At 45.0% G+C, this 26,459-nt stretch overlaps 1 protein-coding gene across 1 annotated transcript in view; it reads right to left on the reverse strand.

Moving 5' to 3' along the window:
• Positions 1–26,459, reverse strand: part of MED17 (mediator complex subunit 17) — a 263,493-nt gene that overhangs the window by 50,609 nt on the left and 186,425 nt on the right. The window contains exons 7-8 of the mRNA XM_069639284.1: positions 22,246–22,376; positions 8,524–8,708 (exon numbers count right to left, since the gene is read on the reverse strand). Of these exons, the coding sequence (XP_069495385.1) occupies positions 8,524–8,708; positions 22,246–22,376 (316 nt within the window). The remainder of the gene's footprint in view (positions 1–8,523; positions 8,709–22,245; positions 22,377–26,459) is intronic.

The raw sequence follows: 26,459 nt of genomic DNA on the forward strand, positions 1-26,459 counted from the left end.
AGTTCCTGGTTATAGCCTAGAAGAGCATGGTTAGCTCGACAGCAACAGCTACCAGGAATTTATGCCAACAAAAAAAAAAAAACCTAAGTGAATATTAACTCTGTGGTTGGGACAATCTATAAATAAACATTAGCACCAGGTGGCTAGGAACACAGGCTTGAACCGCTGGTGAACCTGATGGCTGGCTCCACCCACCGACATCTCCCCCCCCCCCTCCATCCCGTTATTGAAATTTCTTTAGTCCCTTCCCACCCCCCCACTTACCGCGACAGTGGCACTTCCCACTGCTGCCGCTCTTTCTCTGCTCCTGAAGGCCGCCATGGAAAGGAAAGAGAGGCTCCGTATGAGTCCCGCTTCCCTTTCCATGGTGGCCATCTTTGAAAAGTATTTTCCTTAATTCAACGGGATGCCGCGCACGTCCCGTTGAAGGAAGGAAAATACTTTTTTTGCACCCGGGTTACCGGTTTTGTAGCCTGGGGTGCTAATAGCCTCAAGCCCCCGTTTCAAGGGCTGGAACGGGTGATAACAGCCTGAGCCCTCGTTAATTGTCTTCGCTCAAGCCGTTAACTTGGGCTGTTGGCCCGTTACCCCCCCATTCCAGCCCTTGGAACAGGGACTTAACGCCACATTATAACACCTATACGACATTTAAAGCATACACAGTAGTAAGTAATGGCAAAATGATAACTGTGCATCTTATATGGAAGTTAGATTTGCGGAACTATATACTAGCTCCCTGTTCCCCAGTGGTAACTACTAGTCACTGGTTTAAGCTGGATACCCAGGAGTTGCTTTTTTCCCCAATCCCAATTTTGATCCCTGTAAAGTGACACAAAATGTGATTTCTGCATTCATAAAATATCACCTGCTCTCCGAAAGATTCTCTACACCCCAATAAGAGGAACTTGGAGCCAGTATATGATAACTGAATGATGAAAACTCAGACATCCCTAAAGAGTGTGGCTACCGCCTCTTCGCCTTATTCATTGTACTCTCTTCCTTTATCCTGTTCTTGCTAATGAAAAAAGAGATCAATCATCTCCTTGGAGAAACGTGTGCTTCATTAGTTCTTTAGGATTTGTTGTGTATACAGTTCTGAAAATCAATAGCTCAGGCAATGCAAAGTAATTGCGAAAGATGATTCTCATATATTAATGTGTTTAATTCAAAGAAAGAAAAGTTCACACATAACCGCTATGTTACTAATTTGAAATGGTTATTTGCTATGAATCAAAGTTACCTACATTTTTTGCGATGTTGGAGAAGATAGATCCTTCTGTATAGTTTTCTTATCGCTCTTGTATGACATTCCTTAAAAATTTTCAATATAGCTATAAAAAATATATAAAGTGTCCAATCAAATACCACAGTTGCTCCTCTTGCATTTGGCAGAGAGAAGGTTGAGACAGACCAAGGGAACGATGTCCCATGGAATACTATGCCGAAGGGTAAAGATACTGGGAGAAAATAATTCTTCTAAGCAAACCATATAAACAGGACCACAGACTGAAGGCCCGTAGCGACTCCACCTGGTAAGTGAGCAGTAAATGAAAAATGGTGGTGGTCTCGTCTCAGGTGAGAACCCCGATCCCCAGCTGAATTGTGTATACACCCACACAGCACTGTGGAATTCCCGTCCAGTTAATAAAACCCCACTTTATGTCAGCAAAGAGTCATTGCCTATAAGCTGCAGAGAACAGCATGGTAATATGCAAAAATGTATTGCTAAATTTTCTAAGGAGAACGCCAAACTCATCCTACCACAAAAACATACCACGTAGACAAAAAAGGGAAGAGGTCTTTGTTTTGCCTGCCTGCGATCCTTGCGCTGCTGGTTCCCACAAGCCAAACATATAATGCTTAGCAGAATGGTTTAATAGGAGGAAGCATATAGTGGTATCACCTGATCATTCAGGTACTGGGTGCCGGGAGCCAGCGCAGATTGAGAAGTTTACGTCAATCACAGCATGTAATAAAGAACTTTGAACACAGCAGAACGGCTGCGGCCATACAACCCATAATGTGGATTCAAGATAGCAGCCATCTTTATTCATTTTCTAGGATGTTTTATTGGTTTAAAAGAAAAAGATACACAATTTAAATCTTTAACATACAAATCCTTCATTATCACATCAAATCTTTATCCACATTACATTCAATAAAATAAATTAAAATAACCCTCTCATGGTCTCACATTTCTTAAAATAAATGTGGATCGAACATAGAGGGCAATTTGAAGAGGAGAAACGGAGAAGGGGCACCAAAAGAAACGAGACATCCATTTTAAGAAAATTATGCATTCACTCATTTTCCAAATCACTCAATCTGTACCTCCCCAGCTTTTTTTTAACATAAACTCCACCATCTTTATGACTGCAATAACTTGGCTGGTTCTTTCTCCAAGAGAATCCAATCCCACCAATGCAAGGGCCCCATTATCTCAAAAGGTAGTCATCTGCCCCTCTAGGAATTTACTTCTGACTTCCCATGGTGATTTGCAAGCAGTTACTAGATGCAGCAATGTTTCTACGCCTCCTAATTCATTGTAAAATCTACATTCAGCATTCCTGATCCCTGGCAGTTTTCTGGCCCACTGAACCTCTCTTTTGTTGAGGACATTCAATCGACATCTAAGAAGGAGGTCTCGATATACTGATGACAGGAATTTTTAAAGATAAACTGGAAGACAGTTTAGGCCTGTTTGCTCTCGATCCAGTGGCTGTCTCAATTTAACTTGACTCCATTTCTCGATAGTTGTAATCCAACCTAGAGCTTGGAGTTTCGCTTTGACTTTCACCGGATTTATCTGCAAATCACTAATTTCAATTGCCCTTTCTCCCAGAATCATTTCCAGCTTTTTTTCCACTGGATTAAGTGCCTATGCTGTCCTTCTCTGCCCGTGTGAAAGAAGGGAATGACAGCAGGTTCATACGTACACTTTCTACAGAGGGCTATGGTTTTCCAAAGTATCAAGGATTCAACTGATTGCAATCTCAATTCATACCTAAATTGAACACATAGGTAGCGCGTTTGGAAGTCTTAGCACTCGCCTCCAAAAGAAGGCCTCCAGCCTCTCCCAGATTTGCCAGGGTAGAGGCACAATGGCCTCTGCCCCAAAGGTGAAAATCTGGGTTACCTTCTGTTTGTAAAACGAAATGATCAGCACCACCGAGAGCCTCCCATATCTTCGGTGGAGAACCCTTCCCTGGTTGGTTAATGAAGTTAACTTGGACCTTAGATGGTTATACTGGCCTTTTTCGTCCAAGTTCCTATTTACTACCACCCCCAGATATATCATGGATTCCAGTGTTTAAAGGGGTTTGCCTCCCACACTCCAAGAGAACCCACAACCCTTTTTCTTGCGAGCCGACATCATAGTCAATATCTTGGACTTCGCCATATTAACCTTCATACCATTTTCTAATAGACATTTTTCAAATGCCTCAATTCACCTCTGAAGGCCAATGGTCGTCTAATCCAAGAAGACCAACTCATCCGTGAATAGTCCATGGAACTTCAATCAGATTTATTCTTGGCGGGAAGGCTACCACATCTCTCTGGGACAACCCCAAATCAGCAATGTAGAGACAAAATAGCAAAGGGGCTAGTGCACACCCCTGTTCTAATCCTCGAAATGTTGGTATTTTCTTAATTAAATGGCCTTTTTCTGATGATCTAATCCGTACTGAGATGTTAGAGTACGGAGCTTCCATGGCCTCGACCAGGTCGACGGGGCAACGCCAGGCTCTCTACTTGAGCTTTTCTCTGATTATGCCGTTGAAAGCCTGTTCCAGGTCCATGAACGCTAGGTATAGGCAGGTTTCTGTATCCAAGGCCCTTTAAGAATATTACTAATAAAGAGGTTGAGGGTTGTCCCTACACCCTTGACAAATCCTGTATGTCTTGGGTCGAGGATTCCACACCTACCTACCCATGCCTTTAGGTTTCTCAGTAGTACTGTCGCAAACAGTTTCCCCACTGAATCTAGGAATGCGATAGAGCAGTAGTTCTTAGGATCCACCCTATCTCCTTTCTTAAAGATCGGGACAATATCTGCCTCTCTCCAAGAAGATGGTACCTCCTTACTCTGCATAATCTGTGCAAACATAACCACCAGTAGTTTTGCCCATTGCCCCTTGTTTTCCTTCAGTTCTTGATTAGATATCCCATTGGGACCCGCAGATCTAAATGAGCTCATGTTTCCAATCATCCTCCGGGGTAGCGTGGAGTGAAGAGGCTGCTGCGGAATCACCCGGACCCCGTGTGCAGCAGGAGGGGCTCTGGGGGCAGCGTAGAGTGGAGAGAGGCGGCTGCCGTTTCATCCGGATCCTGTGTGTTGCGGGAGAGGCTCCGGGGTAGCGTGGAGTGAAGAGGCTGCTGCGGAATCACCCGGACCCCATGTGATGCAGGAGGGGCTCTGGGGGCAGTGTGGAGTGGAGAGGTGGCTGCCACTTCGCCCGGACCCCGTGTGATGCAGAAGGGGCTCCGGGGGAAGTGTGAAGTGGAGAGACGGCTACTGCCTCACCCGGACCCCGTAAGATGCAGGAGGGGCTCCGGGGGCATCGTGAAGTGAAGAGGTGGCTGCCGCTTCACCCGGACCCCGTGTGTTGCAGGAGGGGCTCCGGGGTCAGCGAGGAGCGGGGAGGCGGCTGCCGCTTCACCCGGACCTCGTGTGATGCAGGAGGGGATCTGGGGGCAGCGAGGAGTTGAGAGGTGGCTGCCGCTTCACCCGGACCCGTGTGATGCAGGAGGGGCTCTGGGTGCAGCGTGGAGAGAGGGGGTCTCAGGAGGGATCACCCGGACACTGCCTCCGACCGAAACGAACTCACCCAGGCTCCGGCCGACGAAGAGAAGGCTCCAGGGGCCAAGAGGAGGTCTCGAGGTCCCGATGCAGGCTCTGCAGATGGCTGCAAATTCACACGGGCCCGTATTGTAAAGAAGGGGCTCCAGGGCAACGTGAGGTGTGGGGGCTGGCCAAAAGGGCCCAGAGTGGAGGCTCCGGGAGTTGGGGCCGGCGCCAGGCGTGTCACGGCAGGAGGAGAGGACTGCCGCTCAGGATGTCCGCAGGGCGGGAAGGATCTCGTAGGGTCGGCCTACGGCAGAGTAGGAGAAGGCCGTCCCACGTACCAACTCGAAAAAACACACAAGTCAGATCAGATTTCTGTTGGAAATGCCGTCGGAGGAGCCCCAGTAGTTAAGGAACAGGAACGAAGGAAGAAAAGGGGTAAAATTGCTGTTTAAATTGTTTTTAATTTAAAATGATTCAGCCTGAATGAGGAGACGCTGGCTCAGGCAGCCATGCTCATGCGCCCCCTGGTGGCTGAGGGAGAAATTATCTATTTGTTCTGTCTGCCATGTTATTGAAATTTGACAATGGTCGCTGTTAGATTGTGCAGAGTTTTCTGTGGCAATGAGGTTGTTCTTTATTCCTTCAGAGATGTAAATAAAGTCAATAATCGATTTCGATTTTCCACTGGACCATGTTGGCGGCATTTGACCTTGTATGTTTAGCGGTTGTTCTGTTAGTATTAGTTTTCGGATCTCGATCTCTTTAGTCCATTTTCTTGCTCTTGGAGATATTTTCTGGATATCTCAATGGATTCCTTCAGAGTTGTAAAGGTGGATGTTTAAATCACTGGCAACTACAAACTCAGTTTGCGCGAACAAGTCTGCTATTTTGTCGAACTCGTCTTAGATGGAGTCTATGAACTCATTGTCAGTCATTGCTATTGTGTTCCAGTAGATGTTGAAGATTAAGTTGTTTTGTTTGGAGGTTGCTCTGGTTTGGATGACGGGGTCAAAATACAGATGACAATGTATTGGGTCCATGGGTGGATGTTTTTCTTTTTAACAATTGACCAGTTGGGGTTTATCTTAGTCAAGATTATCATACCGGATGATGGTCTGCGTTGTTATATGGTGATTGCCGGATTCATATACATAGAAAACCCATCGCAGACAACTTCTGTCGATAGCCAAGTCTCTTGGAGGCATATTATAGCCATTTCTTTTTGGTTTGTAGCTCCCTTTGAGAGGAGATGTTTGAACCCTCTCGTGTTCCATGAAGATAAAGTTATTTCGGTTGTCGGATTTCCATTTGGGGTTGGTTGTTATAGAAAGGCTTTCCTTTGTGTGCTTCGGTGTTCGCTTCTGGTTCTGTTGGGATACGTTGGGGCGATTATCTCCCTTGGTACTTCTGTCTTTCTGTTTTCCTAGTATGAATTTGTTTGCCTAAACAGATTGTCATTTCCCGTTAGGTATGGTTCTTCAGTTGTTCGTGGCCTACTTGAAGATTGTTGTTGGTCGTATTTGCGATGGATCGGTGCAGCTTGAGGTCTGGTGTTAGTATCAATCAATCTTGTTACTTGGATTTGTTCTATGATTAAGCCCCATTTGGCCAGTTGTTTTTTAGTAGGTGGTAGAATACAATTCAAAAATCTCAAGATGTTCCGCCTATTTAAAATCGGGACTTTAGGGCCCTTGAGGATTCATTCCAGATAGATCTTCGGACTGGTCAGTGTGGCCGCAGGATCATGCGGTCGTTGGCTACTTTTATGCAATCTTTGGGAATGTCCCTGTGATTTCCCCTTCTCTTTGGGCCTTGACAAACTGTCCTCTGCGGTGTCTTTTGCTCTTGCTACTTGTATATTTTTCTTTCTCTTTTCTTCCAATGTTCGGAATCTCATTGGGTCTTTCTGTACTGGAGGTTCTTTTTGTTTAGTGTTGGATTTTTGTTTCAATATGTTTTGTGGTTGGGTAGCTAGAGCCGTTTGGCTCTCAATTTCAGCCCATTTGGATCTGCTCATATTCCAGTTTTCATCTTCTTCCACCATCCCAATTTCTTCAATTAGATCACTTAGACAAGTGTCCAACAGATCAACTACTTCCTCATGAATCTTTGTTGTCTGGCTTACCAACAAATCACTTGCCACTTCTAACAAAGGCAGCATGTGTTATTTCCTTGCACGCTTTGATGTAGGTCTTTTGTCCGTTGGGGGCAGAGAGCGTAGATTTCTTAGAAAAGCTCTCGAGCCGTTTGATTTCCTCTCAGACATCAACGTCCTATTTTTTAAATTTCTTTATTCTGTTGCATGTTTTTCTTGTTGCCACTTGTTGGATTTTTGGCACCTTCCGTCGATTTGTTTGATTTAAACATTGAAAAGAAGTTTTCCTCTCCAGTATAATTCTGTTGTACTGATTTGTTAGGCGTAATCAAAATCACCTCCTTGGCAGAGCTTTGCTCATTTTCTACCAATGGCTGACTGATAGTTTACAGTGGGCGCTCATCCATCTGCAATCAGCTAATAATGCATCCATCAGCAAGGATTTATCCACTGATTCTCTCCTAGCAAGGTCGCAAAAGCGATTTTGCCAATTTATGGAGTTTTCCGCCTATTTGGCCAAACGGGCCAAGTAGACATTTACCATGCCAGTGGGGAAACCCGCTAGCACAAGCGAGCAGCTGTCAAGTATGGGTGTAAGAGTCAGGCGCTGGCAGCGCGGGGTGCAGGATTGTGGGCAGCAGCGCGAAAGTTAGAAATGAGGAGGTGGTCAAGGCTGAAAGGAGCAGTGATGAGGCGGTGGAGACAGGAGTAGTAAGGACAGGAGGTTGGCGAGAGGAGCAATGCGATGGAGAGTGCATCAAGGAAGTAGGCAAGAGCAGTGGTAAAGAAAAACTGCGAGGTGCTGTAAGGAGATGAAGAAAACAACAATAGAGGAGTAGAAGTGATGAGGAGCAAACAAACGAAGACACAGGCAAGAAACCGAAGGATGCAGAGTGGCGTGGAAAGGAAGATGGGGATAGAGGGCGCTAAAGAGGAAGCGGGAAGAAGTCAAGAGGGGAGGTGGAAGGGGGAACAGTCAAAAGGAGGAAAGGGAGGTGATGAAAAAAGAGCAGAACATGGCAGATGGGTGGGGAGGAGTGAGAAAAAGGACGGAAGGGAGCCAGATAGAGGAAGCGATAAGGAGGAGGTGCATGTAGCAGTAAGATAGAATGGTGGTTACAAACCAAGTGACTTGAGAAACTATGGGACAGTCTGTGACCACCACAAAGGGGGTTAAGATTCACAACCCAAGAGCCCACCATGTTCTTTTTCTAACACCCTAATTATCTTAATGTCTGGTCCACCCTAACTATCTTAATGTCTGGTCCACATTTAGACAACCTTGGGCACCAGGGAAGGTGGTGTCGTTTTTCAAAAAAGGACAAGAGATAATAAAGAAGTTCTGGGGCATTTAAACCCCAAAAGACTGAGTGACATTTTACCTGGCAGGTGGGTGGAGTCTAATGGAAGGGGTGTGGGAGGTGGGACCGAGGACCACTGTCGATTACAGGAAGTCTGAAGTGTTTATGTTTCAAGGATTCACACTAGTTGACCACAGTTAAACCTAATCCTTATTATTTTCTATTTGTTTAATAAAGATCCTCAAACCTCAGCTCAGCCCAGACTCTGGTTTCAATTTTTCTGGTGATCCCCCCTGGCCTGGACAATACTTAAGATTGAGCATACAAAATGCACTTACCTCCGTCTGAGAAAGATATGTTTTGCCTGCTTGATGATCTTCTCCAGCAGCCCCTCTGTTTGTTGCAATGAATTGATCTCATTTCTGTCAAAGGCTTGTGGTCCTGCTAGTCTCATTCGTTTGTGGCCAAAGGAGGCACTTGCAGGATGAGGCATCACCGAAGAGCTCAGGTTCTGTTTATGGAACTGAACAGAATACCTGGGTAAGGTACACCCAAAAGGATAACATTTCAAATAGTGCCCCACAAAAATACACTGTTTATTGAAATTAGGTCATTGGATTTTTTGGGACCATAAAGAAACAGGTCATCTTCGGAACAAAACAAAGGTCCCCATCCGCCTCCACCTCCCCTCTTTGGGTCATCAAGCCTTTTTATATCTAATCAGACTGTACTTTTATGTTGCAAAATTCAAGCATAAGGTCTTGTGGTGTTCGCAGCAATAAATAACAGTCCAATATCTTATATAGACATATGGCTTTCAATGGTCGCTGCTCCTCCACTGTCTAGCAGGACCCCCAGCATATCTGCTAACAGTTTGTGTGATCCTGACCTGGTTTTGTGAGCAAGATCTTTTTAGCCTCACTTGCTTGCTTGATGTATTTCCTTACAGTTAACAGTGTAGGGAACCCTGACCCCCATTTATGTTAGTAACACTACAACATCTCCCTGGATAGTACAGCAGAGGGTCCTTGTTTGCCCTTTCTTTTTACTTTACAGGCATTTGCCATTGTTCAGTGTAACCCAAACAGGCCGGTGGCAGTGGGAATTTCTTCATACTTCTGTGCATTACCGTAATAGCATTTCTGATCATTGTATCAGCTTAGATTCACATGCTGTGCATGTAGTCACACGTCTAGTGGTCATCGCAGAGTATTGCATCTTTCTTTTGAGGATCGAAAGGGGACGTTGACATGGGCGCGACTGAACACTATACCCAACGTGACGTGTAATGTACCAAAAATCCCTCACGCATCGAGGTCCCTCCGATTTTGTTTTTTCTGCCATGAGGGAGCCTTATGACCAGCGTGAGCGAGTACAGAGAGAGAAGGTGTAAGATGTCAGTGTTCCTTCTACTCCATGAGGGGAGGAAGGGTGGGCGCATGTGAATCTAAGCAGATGCAATCAAAAGAAATGCCATTACTGGTGAGATGTGTGAAGGAACAGTCCTCGTCATCTGAGGCAACAGCGCCAACGGGGGAACTTTTAACGTCTTTGGACGAAAGAGTTTGCAGGACTTACAGGATCACTCGTGATTATGAGGCAAGCACCTATTGCATTTGCAAGTCCTCTCCCTACTGTAAGGGCCTGGCCTGGGGGCAGAGGCCACACGGTCAACAGTCGTCGATCGATGTACCAGTTACCGAAACAGCAGTTGGATGTCGTCGGCGAAGGGATCCATGAAGTAGTTGAAGAAAAGTCAAAGACAAAACGATCATCAGTTGTGGGACAACGAATAATTACTTTGCAATATGAACTCTGATGAGCTCTGCATAATGCGACCAACTAGTTGGGCGGAAAAAAACTATCTGAGGGAACTCTATCCGTGAGGGATTTTGGGTACGCTACACGCCACGTTGGGAAGTGTTACAGTCATGCCCATGTCGACGCCCCCTTTCGATCCTCGAAAAAAAGATGCAATACTCTGCGATTACCACTAGATGTCGGACTATATGCACAGCATGTGATTCTAAGAAGATTAACAAGCATCAGAAATTATTTTATTACCACGAGGTAGCCATTTTACTACTTCTGCTAACCTTGTTGTTTAGGTTGTGTCTTTTCGGCTTACTGCCTTTGTTTTTGTTGGACACATTTGTCCTGGGCAGGAGCATGTAGGAAGCAGCAATATGTGATGATTCACTTTGCAGGGTCGGTCTAGAGTCTGGAAAGTATCGTTTGTGTGTGGAACTGGTTTGGACTGGGTAAGGGGCTACAGACAGCCCTAACTCACATTCCTAATGCACTGGCAATGAGGGACATGTCCTGGCTAAATGTGGTGGAGGGCCAATTCTGGAGCCAACTCCTGGGTCTTCCACCTGCCACTCCAATGGCCTACGTGAGACTAGAACTGGGACCAATGTCCCTCAGGAGCCAAGCACTAATGCAAAGGGGCATCCTGTACATGAAAGCAAGGAATAGACCAGTGTGCAAATTATTGAATCTGATGGGATCCAAGTATGAAAGGGAAAGCAGTCAAGACTATGTCACTTTGAATGAGTCATGCTTTTCTGATCTAGGTTGGTCCCCAGATTTTATAAGAGGACTAGGTCTGAGGTACTGAAATCACTTTTTTTTTTTTTTTAAAGTGAATCAATGGACTGGGTGGGTAACTTCACGAATCCGGAAAAGTTGCACAACTTTAAATATATACAGGGAACAGTCCATTGTTATTTCCAGCCCCAAAAATACCTCTTGAAGTGTTTGAGTCAGGCAGTTTGTAAGTTCATTTTGAAACTACAGATAAATCAGCTGCCATTACTCACACTGAAGGGTGCCCAAGTCAAAATCAGGGCAGAAGAGAGAATCTGCCTTATGTGTGGGTTAAAAGACCATAAGGAAACACCTACACACGTGTTTACACTGTCCCAGATGGGGCCCTACGTATATGACAAGGCTGGGGGGTCTTTGTAGGTAACTACAAAGCGATCAAAAGTGATGAATTTTGGAGCTAAACACAGACCTTGAATCCGTGCACATGGCTTTGTATTCTGTTTGGCAAGTGGTCTCAGGGTGTCTGAACAAGATGATATAAGAATATTGAGGACCCCATAGGGGGATTTACTAGCTGTACAAAGGCTGATGTGTTACCAATTACTCCATGACCTGGAGAGAGAACCGGTCACTATTCCTAATACATGTGCATTAATCACTCCTGTAGCCGAAACTTAAATGAATGAATTTTAATGATTTCTTATGAATTTAAGGTTATGAACACTGATTCTATGAAATTGTAATAATTGAAATTAATTGTATATTGTTTATTATACTTGCATCTATGTCAAATTTTGTAAAGGATTTTTTTAAAATCAGTACAAATAAATTAAAATTCCTAACCTTAGTGATGTCATGATGAATGGTGCAGGCCCACTGATGGGCGAGGGGCGCACATCAGCCCACCTAAGATGCTGTATCAAGATTGGATTTTGAGAGATTCCTTTATTTGACCACTAGAGCCAAGTATCCAATACATAAGGCCAAAGAGGGACAATGGAAAGCTGCTGCTGATACGATTGCTCTAACAATCTATGCAAGGTGAAGCACTGCTCTTCAAAAGGGGAGACCTTCCACAGTGTCTTCCTTCCTGCCTTGAACTTGTGGGTTTAACCAGTTGCGAGTCCTACATCACCATAATCGTCCTGCTGGAGCTCAGAAGTAGTATGGGCCTGTAGTTGGCACACTAACCGGAATGGAGACGACCCCTGTTGCTTGGTTCTGGCACAGCCTGGGCATGTGAATCTTACAGTGCACCCTCATTGTGGGACTGGTGCCTCATTGATCTGCTGCTGCTCTTTGCAATGAAGAAGAGACTTGCTGGAGACAAGTCCTTTTTTCTTTATCCTTGTGTCTGTGTACCCTTATCGGTGTCACAGCGACTGTTTATTTCATCTGTGACATCTTTTCAGTCCTCAAACACTATGGATCAAAAACGAGCATCCTCCATCTTAAGCATATGAACAGGCTGGTGGTCTTCATAACCATGAGGTCGCTGACAGAGAACAGAACAGATGTTGTTGACAGAGAACAGAACTGTCTCGGGAGGGTAGCACAGCGGCAACGTGCTCGCTTTGGAAACAAGACGACGGAGCAACACAGGTTCAATCTGGGTCCGCGCTTAGAAACATCTGGGTATTAAGAATGTTATAAATAACCTATCATATCATAACCCAGCTATCAAAGTTGTCAACAGAAGACACACCTGTACCTGCAATCCCTGGACCTCCATCGCTGCAACAAACCTTGAGAGCAGTTGTCTCCCTCGGTCTAGACTTACCCAGGGTCATTGTCCATCCTTATACAAGTTTGAGAGGCTGGTTTGCATACCAGTTTCTGTGTGTGTCCCCCTTGGGTTCCATTCAGCGCAAAGTCATATCTTTCAACTACCCTTGCCTCACCTTTTGTGGTGGAACCTGGTTACAGGGATCCTGTATGTAGTAGCTATCCTTTCCCTCTACATGATATCTACTATTTCTAAATTACTTAAGAGTGTTACTATCCAAACTTGGTAACTTACCTGAAACTCTACTTGTTTAAATGTTAGGGTTGGACTATGTTAGGGTTGGACTTGTATGTGCTGGTGTTGCCATATCATTTTATAAGGCCTGTGATAAACGGAATGTTCTTCAATGTGGTGACTACTGTACTCTTAGTCCATAATCATCTTTTCTCCTAACGTATAGGTCAATAGTTCTACAAGAATGTGATCGGAACCGTGAAGTGGACCAGCACTTATAAAAAGGCATAGGTACGTTTCCTGTGCGCATGTGCCACTGTAATATGTGGGAGGGCAGGAGGGAGCTGTCCAAGTCACCAAGGCCATAGGTTCCAAATGCTTGCCCAGGAGAGCTGAGAGAACCACACTGAGATCCCAAGGAGAGTGCAGAGATCGGACACTTGGAAAAAACTACAACCCACCAAACTGCCCCTTAATACCTGCATTTGACAGGGACAAATTGCCAGGACTCTTGTAAAGGTTGTCACTAATCGCAGAAAGGTTAGTCCTAATGAATCAGGCTTCATATCAGTTTCCTCCAAATGAGTGAAAGGATAGATGATCACCCAGTTTTGTCAAATGGTTAAGTCCCATTCCACATATCAGTAACAGAATCTGGTCAATTTGCCAGAGTACTGCAAACTGAAGATTTCTGTGCAGCTTTAAGGACATGCAAGTCTCCCTTAGAATATTTGGTCTGTCAGATTTTGCAAAATCCCCCATTCTTGTGTGTGAACCAGACTGTTGAGAATGTCTGCAGTTACATTGGGCTTCCCCACTAGAGAGGCTGTAAAATGAACATTCTGCCCAGTAGACAAGTGTCACCACTCCTGTGCTAGTGTACAAAAAGGAAGGGATCTCGTTCCCCCCTGCTTGTTGACACAAACTATTGCCATAAAAGTGTTTGTTCGTATCAGAAAACTCTTCCCCCGAACAAAAGGAAGAAGACCTTTGAGGACTAGGAACATTGCCTTCAACTCCAGGTAATTTACATGATTATTTGAGGCCTATGGGTTCCAGTGGTAATGTACTTGCAGACGTCCCACAGTACACCCGAAACCAAGAAGAGAAGAATCCATGAAGACAGACTCTGGGATTCTCTAGTGGAAACAACCATATAAGAATGATATAACTTACCTGGAGATGAAGGTTATCTTCTTAACCCCTCAGGACATTTCTTCCTTCTATTCAGAGGAAGGGAGGGGGTTCTGATATTAATGGCCAATTCTATGGCGACATTTTAGATCGACAAGTAGGGGGATTGGGAAAGGTTAGGCACATGGGCTCACCTTGCGAGCTCCGGCTTGAGATGAGAGTGGACGGAAAGGAGCATAGCCACAGGATGAATGTCCTCCTTCCAGTTGACTGCCACATATAACTGGGCGTTTTTCAAAAACCACCTTGTGTGAGGGACTGCCAAGACACATGAAACTATTAGGCACAATAGTCTCTGATACAGGTGTGCTGGTAGCATTGTCAATTGTAAGAACAATGTTGCCAACTATTGAATGGCTCGCAGCCACACTAGAGGAAAAACCCTGTGCTGATCCGCATCCCAGACAAACTCTATATAAGTAAGGGTTTGAGATGGGTAAGTGATGGCTTCTTGAAGATCTTAGATAAGCCCAAGGAATAGACTAGTATTTTGAAGAGAAAGAGGCTTCCCCTGGAGAGATCCCCAAATAAGCCACTCATTTAGGTAGCCCTCCAGATAAGGTGCTCATGAGGCCTTTTTATGCACAGAAATCTTGTCAATACAGGCCCTTTTAATTCTTCCTTGCGTACCATTTACACAGGCTATTTATGGCAGCACCCCCATAAATCATGGAGCTCACCGGTGATAGCCTGGCCAGCAGCAAGTTGCAAATCACTCTTTACTTTAGCAATCCACACAGTTCCTTTGAATATGCAACTGGGATGAGTCCTGGTCTGTTTCATTTTTTTCACACACTCCTCTGTTAATGATTCTATCAAGTTAATACTTACTCAATGTAAAAGGGAATTTGTGTTTTGTTCTCTTTGTTCAACTGCCTGCATTTTGTAGGTTACATTGTTATTACAGCATCTTGAATCATGAACATGTGTTTCACTTGTTTTTAGAACACAGGTAGTATTGTGTAAAATAAAAAATGTCCTAAACAAGGGCTGCATTTCTGCTTCATTTTCCTCGGTCTTAATCCGCTTTAATGGAGGCAGCACAGTAGCAATTACATGGGCATTTCATACGGTTTTCTTTTCATCACAGAAGCACATCAATTGCATGCAATGGCTTGGGGTTCTTTATTTGTTTATTTATTTTGATATTTATAAAGCGCACCGAACACGGGGGCATCTGGTCACTTGATCTCTTTTTTTAGGAGAGCCTTCCAGCAACCTGTTGTTTGTATGAAGAAAAAACGTTTTGAGTGTTCTATATGAAGATGTGTTTTTTAATCTTAAGATTGCATGTGTTCGCGTGCATGAAAGGGCACTATACATAGTTTGTTTGCTTAGACCCCAGGACAGGCAGTGACAAACATGTAGAGGCTGATTAGGATACAGATGGTGAGACTGGATGGGGAGGAAGACTTGGCTGAACAACAAACTGCTTAGCTATATCTGTGAAAATCTCATGGCTGGTGTCATCAATACATACCAGAATGTGAGGAGGAGATTGTCCTCATATCTCAAAGAACATGCTATTGCTGAAGAAATGGGATCTGGAGACAAAGATGCAGGTTCTCACCCCTGTGTCAGAGGACATACAGGGCCAGTAAAGGTCGCACAACACAAGCCTAGGCATAAGCTCATGTCCCTTACCGGCCTTGTATGCCCCAGATGCAGGGGTGATAGCTATGTGCACCACGTGGCCCCATCAAGGGTGTGAAAGTAGCAGGAGATGGGCTCTGCGCGTATTGCTAAAAAATATGTCAAAACACGAGGCTTGGTGGAACGTGAACGGGACACTGTCAGTTCTTGCCTGTGTTTCCAGCCACATGATTGGCTAAGCACCCTTCCCCGGGTGTGAATGAGTATTTATACTCCTAGGAATGTGGCCAAAGTAACACGGGAAGGCCAATTCTATGACACGCGGAATGATGAACTCAGGGCAGACCAATGCCAGGCGCTTGAGGTGCAGACCAGTCAATCAGTGGAAAATGCAACAATGCAGATGGTCCGGATAAGGCCAGTGGTGACTGAGTAGAACCCATTAAGGGGGATCCATTGACGTGGTTGTAGCTGAATTAGGTCTGGCTCCACGTTCCCCTTCTGCAGGGCTGATCAACTGACATCTCCGGCTTGTCTGCCATGCTGACATCAAACAACCACTATTGATGCCCTACACGAGCAAAGGAGACAAGAGGGCGAGCAAGAGTGTGACAGGGCGAGCGAAAGCGACGAGAGCGCGCAACAGGGTGAGAAAAAGAGGGGGGCAAGAGAGAGGGGGGCAAGAGAGAGAGGGGGGCAAGAGAGAGGGGGGCAAGAGAGAGGGGGGCAAGAGAGAGGGGGGCAAGAGAGAGGGGGGCAAGAGAGAGGGGGGCAAGAGAGAGGGGGGCAAGAGAGAGGGGGGCAAGAGAGAGGGGGGCAAGAGAGAGGGGGGCAAGAGAGGGGGGGCAAGAGAGGGGGGGCAAGAGAGAGGGGGAAGAGAGATGGCGAGAGATGTAAGAGGGTGTGAGAGAGGGGGAGAGGGAGAAAGAAGGCGAGAGTGGGCGAGAGAGTGGGCGAGAGAGAGGGCGAGAGAGAGGGCGAGAGAGAGGGCGAGAGAGAGGGCGAGAGAGAGGGCGAGAGAGCGTGCAAGAGTGCGATAGTGAGAGCGTGATAGTGAGAGCGTGCACAAGTGAGAGCGTGCACAAGTGAGAGCGTGCACAAGTGAGAGCGTGCACAAGTGAGAGAAAGCGCATAAGTGAGAGAAAGCGCATAAGTGAGAGAAAGCGCATAAGTGAGAGAAAGCGCATAAGTGAGAGAAAGCGCATAAGTGAGAGAAAGCGCATAGTGAGAGAAAGAGCATAAGAGAGAGAAAGCGCATAAGTGAGAGAAAGCGCATAAGTGAGAGAAAGCGCATAAGTGAGAGAAAGCGCATAAGTTAGAGAAAGCGCAAAAGAGAGCACAAGTCAACGCTGAAGAGAGAAAGTGTGCAAGCGAGAGAGAGTGCAAGAGAGCAAGAAAGCGAGAGAGCACAAGCGGGTAACTCATCTAACGGATCTCACTTTCCAACTTACTCTACGATCCTTGACGCCCTTCCCTGTTCATCCTTTGGTCTTTGCCTGCCTCAAATGTCTCTCCTCCCTTAAGGCATTTGATTGTTGGGGTGGAATCGAAAGGGTGCAGGACATAGGCCTGTGGGCTTATGATTGACTTTCAGCAGAATTCGAGAGGCCTATGGTGAACAGGAAAGACACTGAAGCCTAGCCAAACCCAATCAAGGTAGGGTAGCAGAAGGTGAGTATTATACCCAGGAGGAGTCTGAGAGTCGTCTAGACCAGGGCAACAATGAGACACACAGAGTACTCCAATATATTGAGCTAAACATTGAAGTAAAAAAAAGGTACAATTATTTATTAAGCCTTTAAGATAGACTGAAAGCAATGAAAACCTCAGGTAAGTATAATCCCACAACTATTACCATATGCATATATAGATCCACCATGAAGGGGTTCTGCACAGACTTGAGACAGTTATGCAATCTTAAGCTATACTTTCAATAACTGTAAATGGTAAATCCAGTGAAGAGTGGGAAAAATCCAGTAAACAAAGTTAAGTCAACAGTTAGTAAAATACATTAGAGCACTTAGGAACAATGTTCGAAAATAATCCCAACTCTTAAGGAAGGCCAGCGTTGATAGGAACATGGGTACTAGTACTCTATTGCTACCAGTAACACAAAGTATACTGTTGAGGTAGGTGTACTCTTGGATTGTGTGTTAAGATGGATTTTTAGACTGTGGCCTGGTGAGCGGATTTTAGGAGGCCATCCTATTTATAGTGAACAGGGCAACTCGGAGGGGTTAGCCAAAACCCAATCAAGGTAGCAATGGAGAACAGTCAACACTATTCCAAGGAGAGGGTGAGTGGGTCACTGGTCCACAATGGGTCCACAAGGTGAAGCACACAATCACCTCAATTGCGACAGGAATGTATAAAAAAAACACTATTTATTCTGGGCCTTAAAAACACACTAAAAAATGAAACAAGCCGGTGATAAGATTGCACAATACTCAATGATAAACATATATACAGTCACCATATGTTTTTAAAATGCATTGAATGACTTAAATCAGGGAAAGGGGTAAGTAAAGTGGTGCAGTAAGATGGAACCAAGTCACAAGAAATGTTCCCTAGCTCCAGAGGTCCAATCCCTATGAACAGTGAGGCCCTGTGCCAAAAAGTAACAATGCTTCTCCCCAGAATGTATCTGATGTAGATAAAGCACTTGTGCTGGTGATTGTTCAAGAGACGAGATGCAACAAAGTTATCCTATGGAGGACAGGGGGAGACAAATGCTTTGCTTTTACTAACCTCCCCTTGGCTCAGACTTTCCCAGATGACTGGATGGGTCGACGGTGGGGAGGTCGATTTCCCGTTGTTGGTTCTGGTGAGAATTCAACCCTTGGCGATGAAGGAATATTATGTTAAAGGTTCTCATACTGCATACTGTCACTCACTGTTGGCGCCTATGTGGTTTCTTGGCATTCAAGACTGATGCAGACCTCTTTAGTTCACTTCACAGGACGGGAGAAGGCAAGTTCCAGCAACAGCCACCACACACAGATAGGACATGTTCAAAAACAAAAGCAAAAAGATTGGGGGTCCAGAGAGCTATGGCGGGAAAGATGCCTACAGAGAAATCTTTCCAAACATTGTGCAATGGAGGTAGTTGAGGCTAAGTGTCCCAGAATTCAGGAAATGTTCACTTTCGTTGTCTCTTTGAGACCTACCACACTAGTGACGGGCGAGGGGAGATCCATGACCAGCCCACAACCAATCAGTCAGGCAAGGGAGAGATGGGGACAGGAACTGGAATGTAAACTTCCCCACCCACTGCCACAGATTTTTCCAAATCCCACTTCAGAGGGTCTAGAATCTGATGGGCCCATTTACTTCTAAGCTTGGTCCGATCAAGGGAGATCCAGGGGTCGTGCGTGCAGAAGTCATTTTCAGGTACTGGATTTAGTTTTGGTCTGTCGCAGCACCCATTTTAAGCTTCCAGGGACTAGGCGGCTAGGCACCCTTGGCACAAAAGGACAAACACATCTGCAGAACAGGTAACCTCAGGAGAAAGCAAAGAAGGCAGGATTCAGCAGGAGTCACCACAATCAGGCAGCAACAAGTGATCTTTGGTTTGTCAACCAAGAAGCAGGTATTGCATGGCTACTGTTGGACTGGAAGGCTGAAAATGCAGGTGCAGGTGTCTTGTAGCACAGATTTAAGATCCTCCAAGTTCCAAGCATGCACTGGGAATGATGACTGCTCCAGCAAGGTAGCCCAAGGAAGAGCTTGTCCATCCACCGGGTGGTCCATGGACACTTCTGCAGGCACGGATCCTCAAGCAAGGACCGAGAATGGTTGCTTCCACCGGTCCAGAGGTCAAAGTCACAGACAAAGCACTTCTTGATATCAGAACAGAGGAGCTGGACTTCCCCAGGACCTGGCAGGAGGCAATGATGGTAAGTTGCAACGGTTGTGCTCTGGTCTTCAAAGGGATTCACTTCTTCGTAGTGATCTTGGCCCCAACAATGATCTGTCAAATGGCTGCAGGAGTCCTCCTTTTATCCAGAATTTGCACTGGTATCACCACCAGGACCCCATTGGTAAGGATCTACACCATGCAAATTGGCTGGGGCTGTCCAAACATGGAAAGGCACTGGATAAACATTCTGCCGAGCAACAGACACTATGGCTTGGATGTGGACTGAGACCAGACAATCCCAGCCCCCACATATGGCCAAACACAGACTGTCACTTTTCGCAAGAAAACAGAGGCTTTGCCCAGGAAAGGGATTTGCATATACAGCAATTCAAGACCCGAAAGGGAAGTGTAAGGAATACCAGGGCACTGTCACTACACTTCTATGGGGGAGGCCCCTTTGTATGAGGCCAGGGAGGTGAGGCTGCTACCCGATAGTCCCCTTAGGGGTGGTACTCAACAGGTGGACCTCATGCATAGGGAAATCCTTCATGGGGCCAGTGACTATGGGCCTGGGAGAACGCTGTATTCCCTTACCCCTTTGGTACCCCCACTATCCTTATCCCCCTACTCAGGCCCCTCTCGTCCCCCATACCTCTATATGTTAGAATAGAAAGTCTCATTGACAATATTGGGATGAGGAAGAGGGAGATTTACCCAAACTTGACTTACGGAGACAAATAGGAGGGAACAACGAAGCAAAGGCCCACCGTGGAACGAAAACACATGGTACAGTTGTCAAGAGGCAGCCCCAATCATAAGAAGGATAGAAGGAGTAAATGGTCTGTCGAACCAGCCCTGACGGAGCAAGGAATGATACGCTGGAAATCGGGACACAGCGAGGCGTAACTATCTGAGAGGTCTCAGCCTGGCTGGTGGCAGAGAGAAAGCCAGACCAGCAAAAACAAACCGAGAATGAAGATGCGAGCAGCCGGAGACACGAGGTATAGTCTGGAGACAGCCCCGAGACTTCCCAAAGGTAGGGAAGGGGTTGGACCGGTTGTTGGGGCACTAAGGGAGCTGAATACACTGAGAAGCCTTGTTAATATATCCCACAGAGCACAATGGGATAAAAGAGGAATCACTCAATTTGATATGAACTTTGTAAACCAGATAAACACATCCTAAAGAGCACAGGGGAATAGCAGAATCATACACACCAAGAATAAACTTATGTGGATTAGTACCTGGCTGGAGAGCATACCAGGTCTGTCCAGGTGGACACTAGGTAAAGCAGGAACAGGGGACCCATATGAAAGTGGGGAAGCCCCGACAGTGTGCAACAGGGTGTGGGACCCAAATGGAAAATGGGTAAATGCCACCAATATAGTATATAAAAGTTGAAGACCTACATCAATGCAAAGATACGTATAACCAGAGACCTCAAATGCTATGCAAGCAAGTCTGGCAGGCTAGTGAACCTGACTTGATACACCACTGGTAACGTCTATGGTCAGGTCTGGTAGGCTAGTGAACCAGGCCTGATAAAAGACTGGAAAGGCTCAAATTTGTTTCACAGACTGAGGAAGAGGATTACTCCAGAAAGTCTGCAGAATTGTGTTTTGGTTACAGGTGGAAGCAAGATCCAAGGAAAGGGTTCCTCCCAGGAGTGTGAGGAACTGTGCGTTCTTTAAGTTAGTCTGAACATTCACATAGTGAATAGTTAACTACATATTATTTCACACGAACTGTGCCTTGGAGATTACATCCAGAATGAGAGGGGCCTCCTTCCGGTGCAATGAAATATTCAGATTTATTTTATTTAGATTGAAAGTGTAAGGGATGGAAATAGGGTTAGACACAGGACGGTGGACACTTTACATACATTCTTAACTGAGTACTTAGTATTTTTGCTAAGGTAGGGCAACCCCTCACAGAAAGTTGGGCAAGATTGGCTTTTCTTTTTCCTTCATTATTGTAAATAAAAGTCTGTGCCAACCATTATGATACCTCTGTGTCAGACTCGTACTTCTGCACCCATTCAGCAGGAAGAAGGCCAAAGTACAAAATGACCAAAGAACAAGCACAAATCTTGTATCACTGCCATTTTAGAGTATACGGAACGCTATGGCTGAATGCAGATGGATGCACAAAACGGGGACAAAGCCAATCACTCAGATCAACCCACATCTTGTCGTTCAGAGCTTCAGGTATTGTAAATCAGGAGCTATGCTTCTTTAAGTTGTCCTTGGACATACTTTTTTTTTTTTTTTTAAAAAGGAACTTATCTTTGTCAACTCCTATCATGAATGAGGAAAGCAAAGACCTCTCTTCAAGAGAGATTCCAATTAATCTTAAACCAACACTTAACTAACCCACAATGGTGTAAATAGTTCGATCAACATAGAAAAGGCTCTGGTTTGGTCGAGTGGCCTGCCACTTCAAGTGTGTCTTCCGCAGATACTGACTGAATGCCTCAGGGTTTAAATTAATGGGTCGACTACTTCCGTGAAGAAAGCCGAGTCATAACGGAATTTCCGAAGTAGATGCCAGATCATAAGGAGCGATAGAGTCATAACGGACTGCCATCGTTCTTGCAAACAAATTCTTAAATTAAATAACCAATACCCCATCTGTACAGCCGAACATACAGTCCAAGGAGTTTATTAACAGTCGTGACTGCAGCTGCATTGTGGCGTGTACTGTTAGAGTTTGTGTGTGCAAACACGTTTTACATATGGAATAGAGCATTTTTGTCTGATGCAGGCCAAACATGGTATGCACTTTTTGTAAATGTATTACTGACGGATTAGAACCATCTGACTGAACAAGAGACATTTGAATGTTATACTGAATGGAGGAGATGGTCCATGATACGAAGAACCCCTCAGCAATACCAATTCTTACCTCTCTTATCAGCTGATGTAGATTATGTTCTAAAACATAGAGATGATCTTCTGTACTTTGCTTTTCTAAAGTTGGCTTTTGAGATTTCTTGTCATTGGAGGAGTGACACAGAGAAATTGATAGTTGCAAACCTGAAAGCAGAGAGCAATGCCATAATGTTATGCTATCGTGTGTAGCCAAGTTACACACACATAATTATGTTTCTAAATCTTTTACTTTTAAGATATACAGTCAAATGAAGTGACAACATTTTAACCCATCAATAACGCCTCTGAATTAGCATATGCACTAAACAATAAAGCCTGTGATTTGGCATACACATCACATTTCACTCACCTGTGCCTTAGACAACAGAAGACTTGTCCATCTCAATCCATCAATGCCCAAAAAGGTTCAGCACAGCCTCAAAAGGCTAACTCAAAGGATAATGTACAAATGATCACGTCTTTGAACTTTTCGTACAGAGGAAATAAATGAGCAAAATAATAAGCTGTATGATGCACCCCACAATCAGGGGCCATTGAAAGGAGGAACCACACAATATTCAAACTGTTAACCTTCCAAATACACAGGAACACGATTAAAAAGGCAGATAGTAACTGAGATAGTCCCTATAAATACAAATGTGTACTTTTGTATTGTCATATATTGAAGCATTTCTGCCTAGCTCACTCTAGACAAATAAACCGACATGAGAATCTTTAAGTTAACTTACCATATTTTCTTTTATTGATTTAGAATTCATATTCAAACTTGATTGACAGACATTGAATTAAGACTTTTCAAAAATCATTACACAAACATACTATGTGGGGAGCACTGGACCAGGGAGGTCTCTAAACAAACTGAAGAAAGCAGTCTAGATGATGTGTTTTAAGCATTTGAATTTCGAATATGGGATCAAAGCTTCATGAAGACACATTCCTCCCTCTGCTCTTGGGGATAGCCCTTTCCAGGGGGTCTCACACTTGAGTTAGTATGATGAGAGATTTCCAGTCTTAGGATCCTTTGTATCACAAGCACAGTGCCCTGTCAGTTCCACAACCTGTGGTCAAACAGGATTCCTTCCAGTCATTCATCTGCACCCGAGACAAGAGCAGAAATGCTTGGAATGCCGGAATACACATCAGATTTATTGTCTGCCACATCTCTTCCCACAATGGCCGGACCTGCCGACAACGCCATAGCAATATGCACTAGAGTCCTAAATGCATGCTTACACTGCCTGCAAGTAGGGGAATCAATAGGGCCCCTTCTAATCATCCTTTCTGGGGTCCAGTAAACACTGTTTATCAGTTCCATCTACCCCTGGCCAATAATCCACTGATTTTACACCATTGTTCACTGCAAGGTCCCGGGACCAAGCCTCTGAAGGCTTCAGGTCCGGTCACAATGCTTTACTCAATAGAGCGCAGGTCAAGGAGTCATAAGCAGCATATTGGACAGCAGCTTGAATGTTATCCAGAATTAATTAGATGTTGGTCTCTTCCCCTGCGAGAACAAGCGGTTTGGGGTCTACTGTAGTCTCTGTATCTAGAGCCAGCCAGTCCTGATATTCTCTGAGTTTTCAATGGGGATATAGCTGATGACATTCCTAACATCACCTATATATTCAACAAGGTAAGTAACAATTAGGCAAGAACAGTGTTTTACCATTGATGGCTTCCACAAACAGAAAGAGATGCATTTGCAATCTCACTAACAGTGACCCATAAATCTTTTAGGAACATACTGAACGGCATCCACACACTTCACGGACTCTTCATTGTGATAATGGTGCAGGTACTCATTCATCCTCTGTTACATATCCACTTGTAAATATCACTTAGTTGATTGCCAGTTGGTAAATGTTGAAGCTAGTAGACTCAGATGACCCATTGCTTGAATAGGATGCTGTCAATATTCTGATTTGCATTTTTGAAACATGGTCCCAAAAATACAATTCATGAACCATCTGTTTCTTTAAATAAAATATGCTAATGTTGTCAGGGAAAGGTTTACAGGGAGCTAAGAGAAAGGTGTGATATGGGGGGTTAGATGTGGGGACCTCACCCTCTACTACAATAGGCATGATTTGGGGAAAGAAATTGGGAATGTGCATTTACTAAACAGCAGGGCAGGAACGTGGTTGTTGGGTCTCTGACAGAGATGCATAGATCCAGGTTAACTGCATTTCCCTCAAGGTCTTACTAGGGAATCTCCTGTCCCAAACAAATAAATTGTTTTTTCAACATCCAAAGTCTCCTTAGGCATGAGGTACAAGACCAATTAATGTAGGTAGCTAATCATGGGTCAATAACCATCTTAACTGAGTGGACATTGACCCACAAGGCCCATTTGAGAGAGCTTCATCTATCCAGGTTGTTCTTCATATTGGAAAGTAAATGGTTAATATTCCGCTGCATGATTGCAGATGTTGATGTTATCCATATTCCCGGTATGTCATTTTTGGGAGACCACTTGAAACTCGAAGTAAAAATATTCCATTGCAACAGAACATAATCAATGTATAGCCTTAGTTTCTGCAATACCACTTCATCAACTCTCGTCAAATCAGTGTTTCTGATCGAACTCGCCAAAGGTCCAATTGTCACTCTGAGGAGCAACAGCATAAGTGGCCAACCTTATATTGTCACTCTCCACGGTTCATACAGGCTGGAGATCAAGCCAGTCGTATCAATGACGCTTCAGGGGATGTCAATAAAACCCTGCACAATGCACACTCAGTTTAAAAGAAGTGGCGCTACACCATTCGGTTGAATGCTTTCTCAGCATCTAATGATATACTCCCCTGTGGTCCTTGCAACCTCTTTGAGCAGTTGTAGTATTCTTCATGTTTATCAAACACATTTCTGTCCTTGACAGAGGACATTATGATTCAGATTACCCATCATGTATATTACTTTCTTCAGTCTTTTGTATTCATATTTCTGCTAATACATGGTAATCAGGATAATTGGCCTCTTTCACAACCAGTTCTTTCTTCTGAATGTATGTGGGTCTCAAAAAATCCAATCCACACCCCTAAGCAAATGCCAGGGAAAGTGAAGCTTACCTGGCCAGGTCTGATTGAAATGCTGAAAAAATGTTGAATGGTGAAAAGAGGCTGATTGGAAGGGAAGTTTGAGTGTGTGAGGGCGTGGTGGGAAGGGGGGTTGAGGAGTATGGGGTAGGCATGTGTGTATCGAGCCACTGCTACAGGCCAGACCAAATCCAACTTGGATAGACATCCTTGTATTGGAGCATGAACATGCTGCTCTTAGGATACTTGCTTTGTACTAGTGTTTCTTCCTCCATTCATCCGAAGGAGAAGCTTTGCTGCCCTCCATCCAGGAGGATCCGGTCTCAGGCTCTTCCTCCCTTTAATACATTGTCAACAGGTGGATCGTCCTTTACTGAAGCCCTGTGTGACTGTCTCAAAGCTCCTGCCTCCTTGGTCCGTAGCTACAACAGAAGTGGGTCCCTGTTCCTGTGCGGAAACAGAGGTCTGCACTTCAGTCTACAAATATTTGTGCTCCTTGTTGTGGGATGTTTGGACTCACACCCCTCCAGCTGCTCCTTGATGTGGAACCATCCTGCTGCCTGTGCTGGGTCTTTTGTGCCCACCTGAGTCACCTCTGACCGGTTTGCTAGGTCATCTTTGTGCTTCCTATCTCTTCTGTTGCTGCCCTGCACTTCTCCTTCAGGGTCACCAGTTGGAGATGCACATTCTCCTTGTGGTTCTGGAACCTGCAGCTTCTGGGACTCTGAATTGAACTGAGTCCTGAACCTCAGGTCTAAACAGACCCAGTAACGACATCTGGAAAAGCTTCTGCACCCACGCTTTCTGGCCCTTCCTCGCCATAGTCTTCATCCTGGGCAGCCTTCCCTGCATCCTGTGAACCCCATAATCATCGCCGGCACCCTTCTTCAGGGTCTCTAGGTGCAGTGTGTTCTGTGCCCTCTGACTGCAACCATCTTTCTTTTGTAACTAAAGTCCCACTCTGCAACCATCCCTTTCTGGGCCTTTTGTGGTAGAACCTGGGCCTGGGACGTCTCTGCTGGGTTCCCGCAGACTACTCAGCTGGATAGTTGCTGTGGTCTCCATACCTATTGGCCATAAGGCACATATACATTTCACTATAACCGCAGCAGACCTATTCGGTGTATCCTGCATGACGATTCACAGGATCTTGTTACTTCTATCCAGGGGGTAGCACTTCCCTGGGAGGGTA

Source organism: Ambystoma mexicanum, chromosome 7q, assembly GCF_040938575.1.
Source record: "Ambystoma mexicanum isolate Mex_15411 chromosome 7q, UKY_AmexF1_1, whole genome shotgun sequence".
NCBI classification, from domain to species: Eukaryota; Metazoa; Chordata; class Amphibia; order Caudata; family Ambystomatidae; genus Ambystoma; species Ambystoma mexicanum.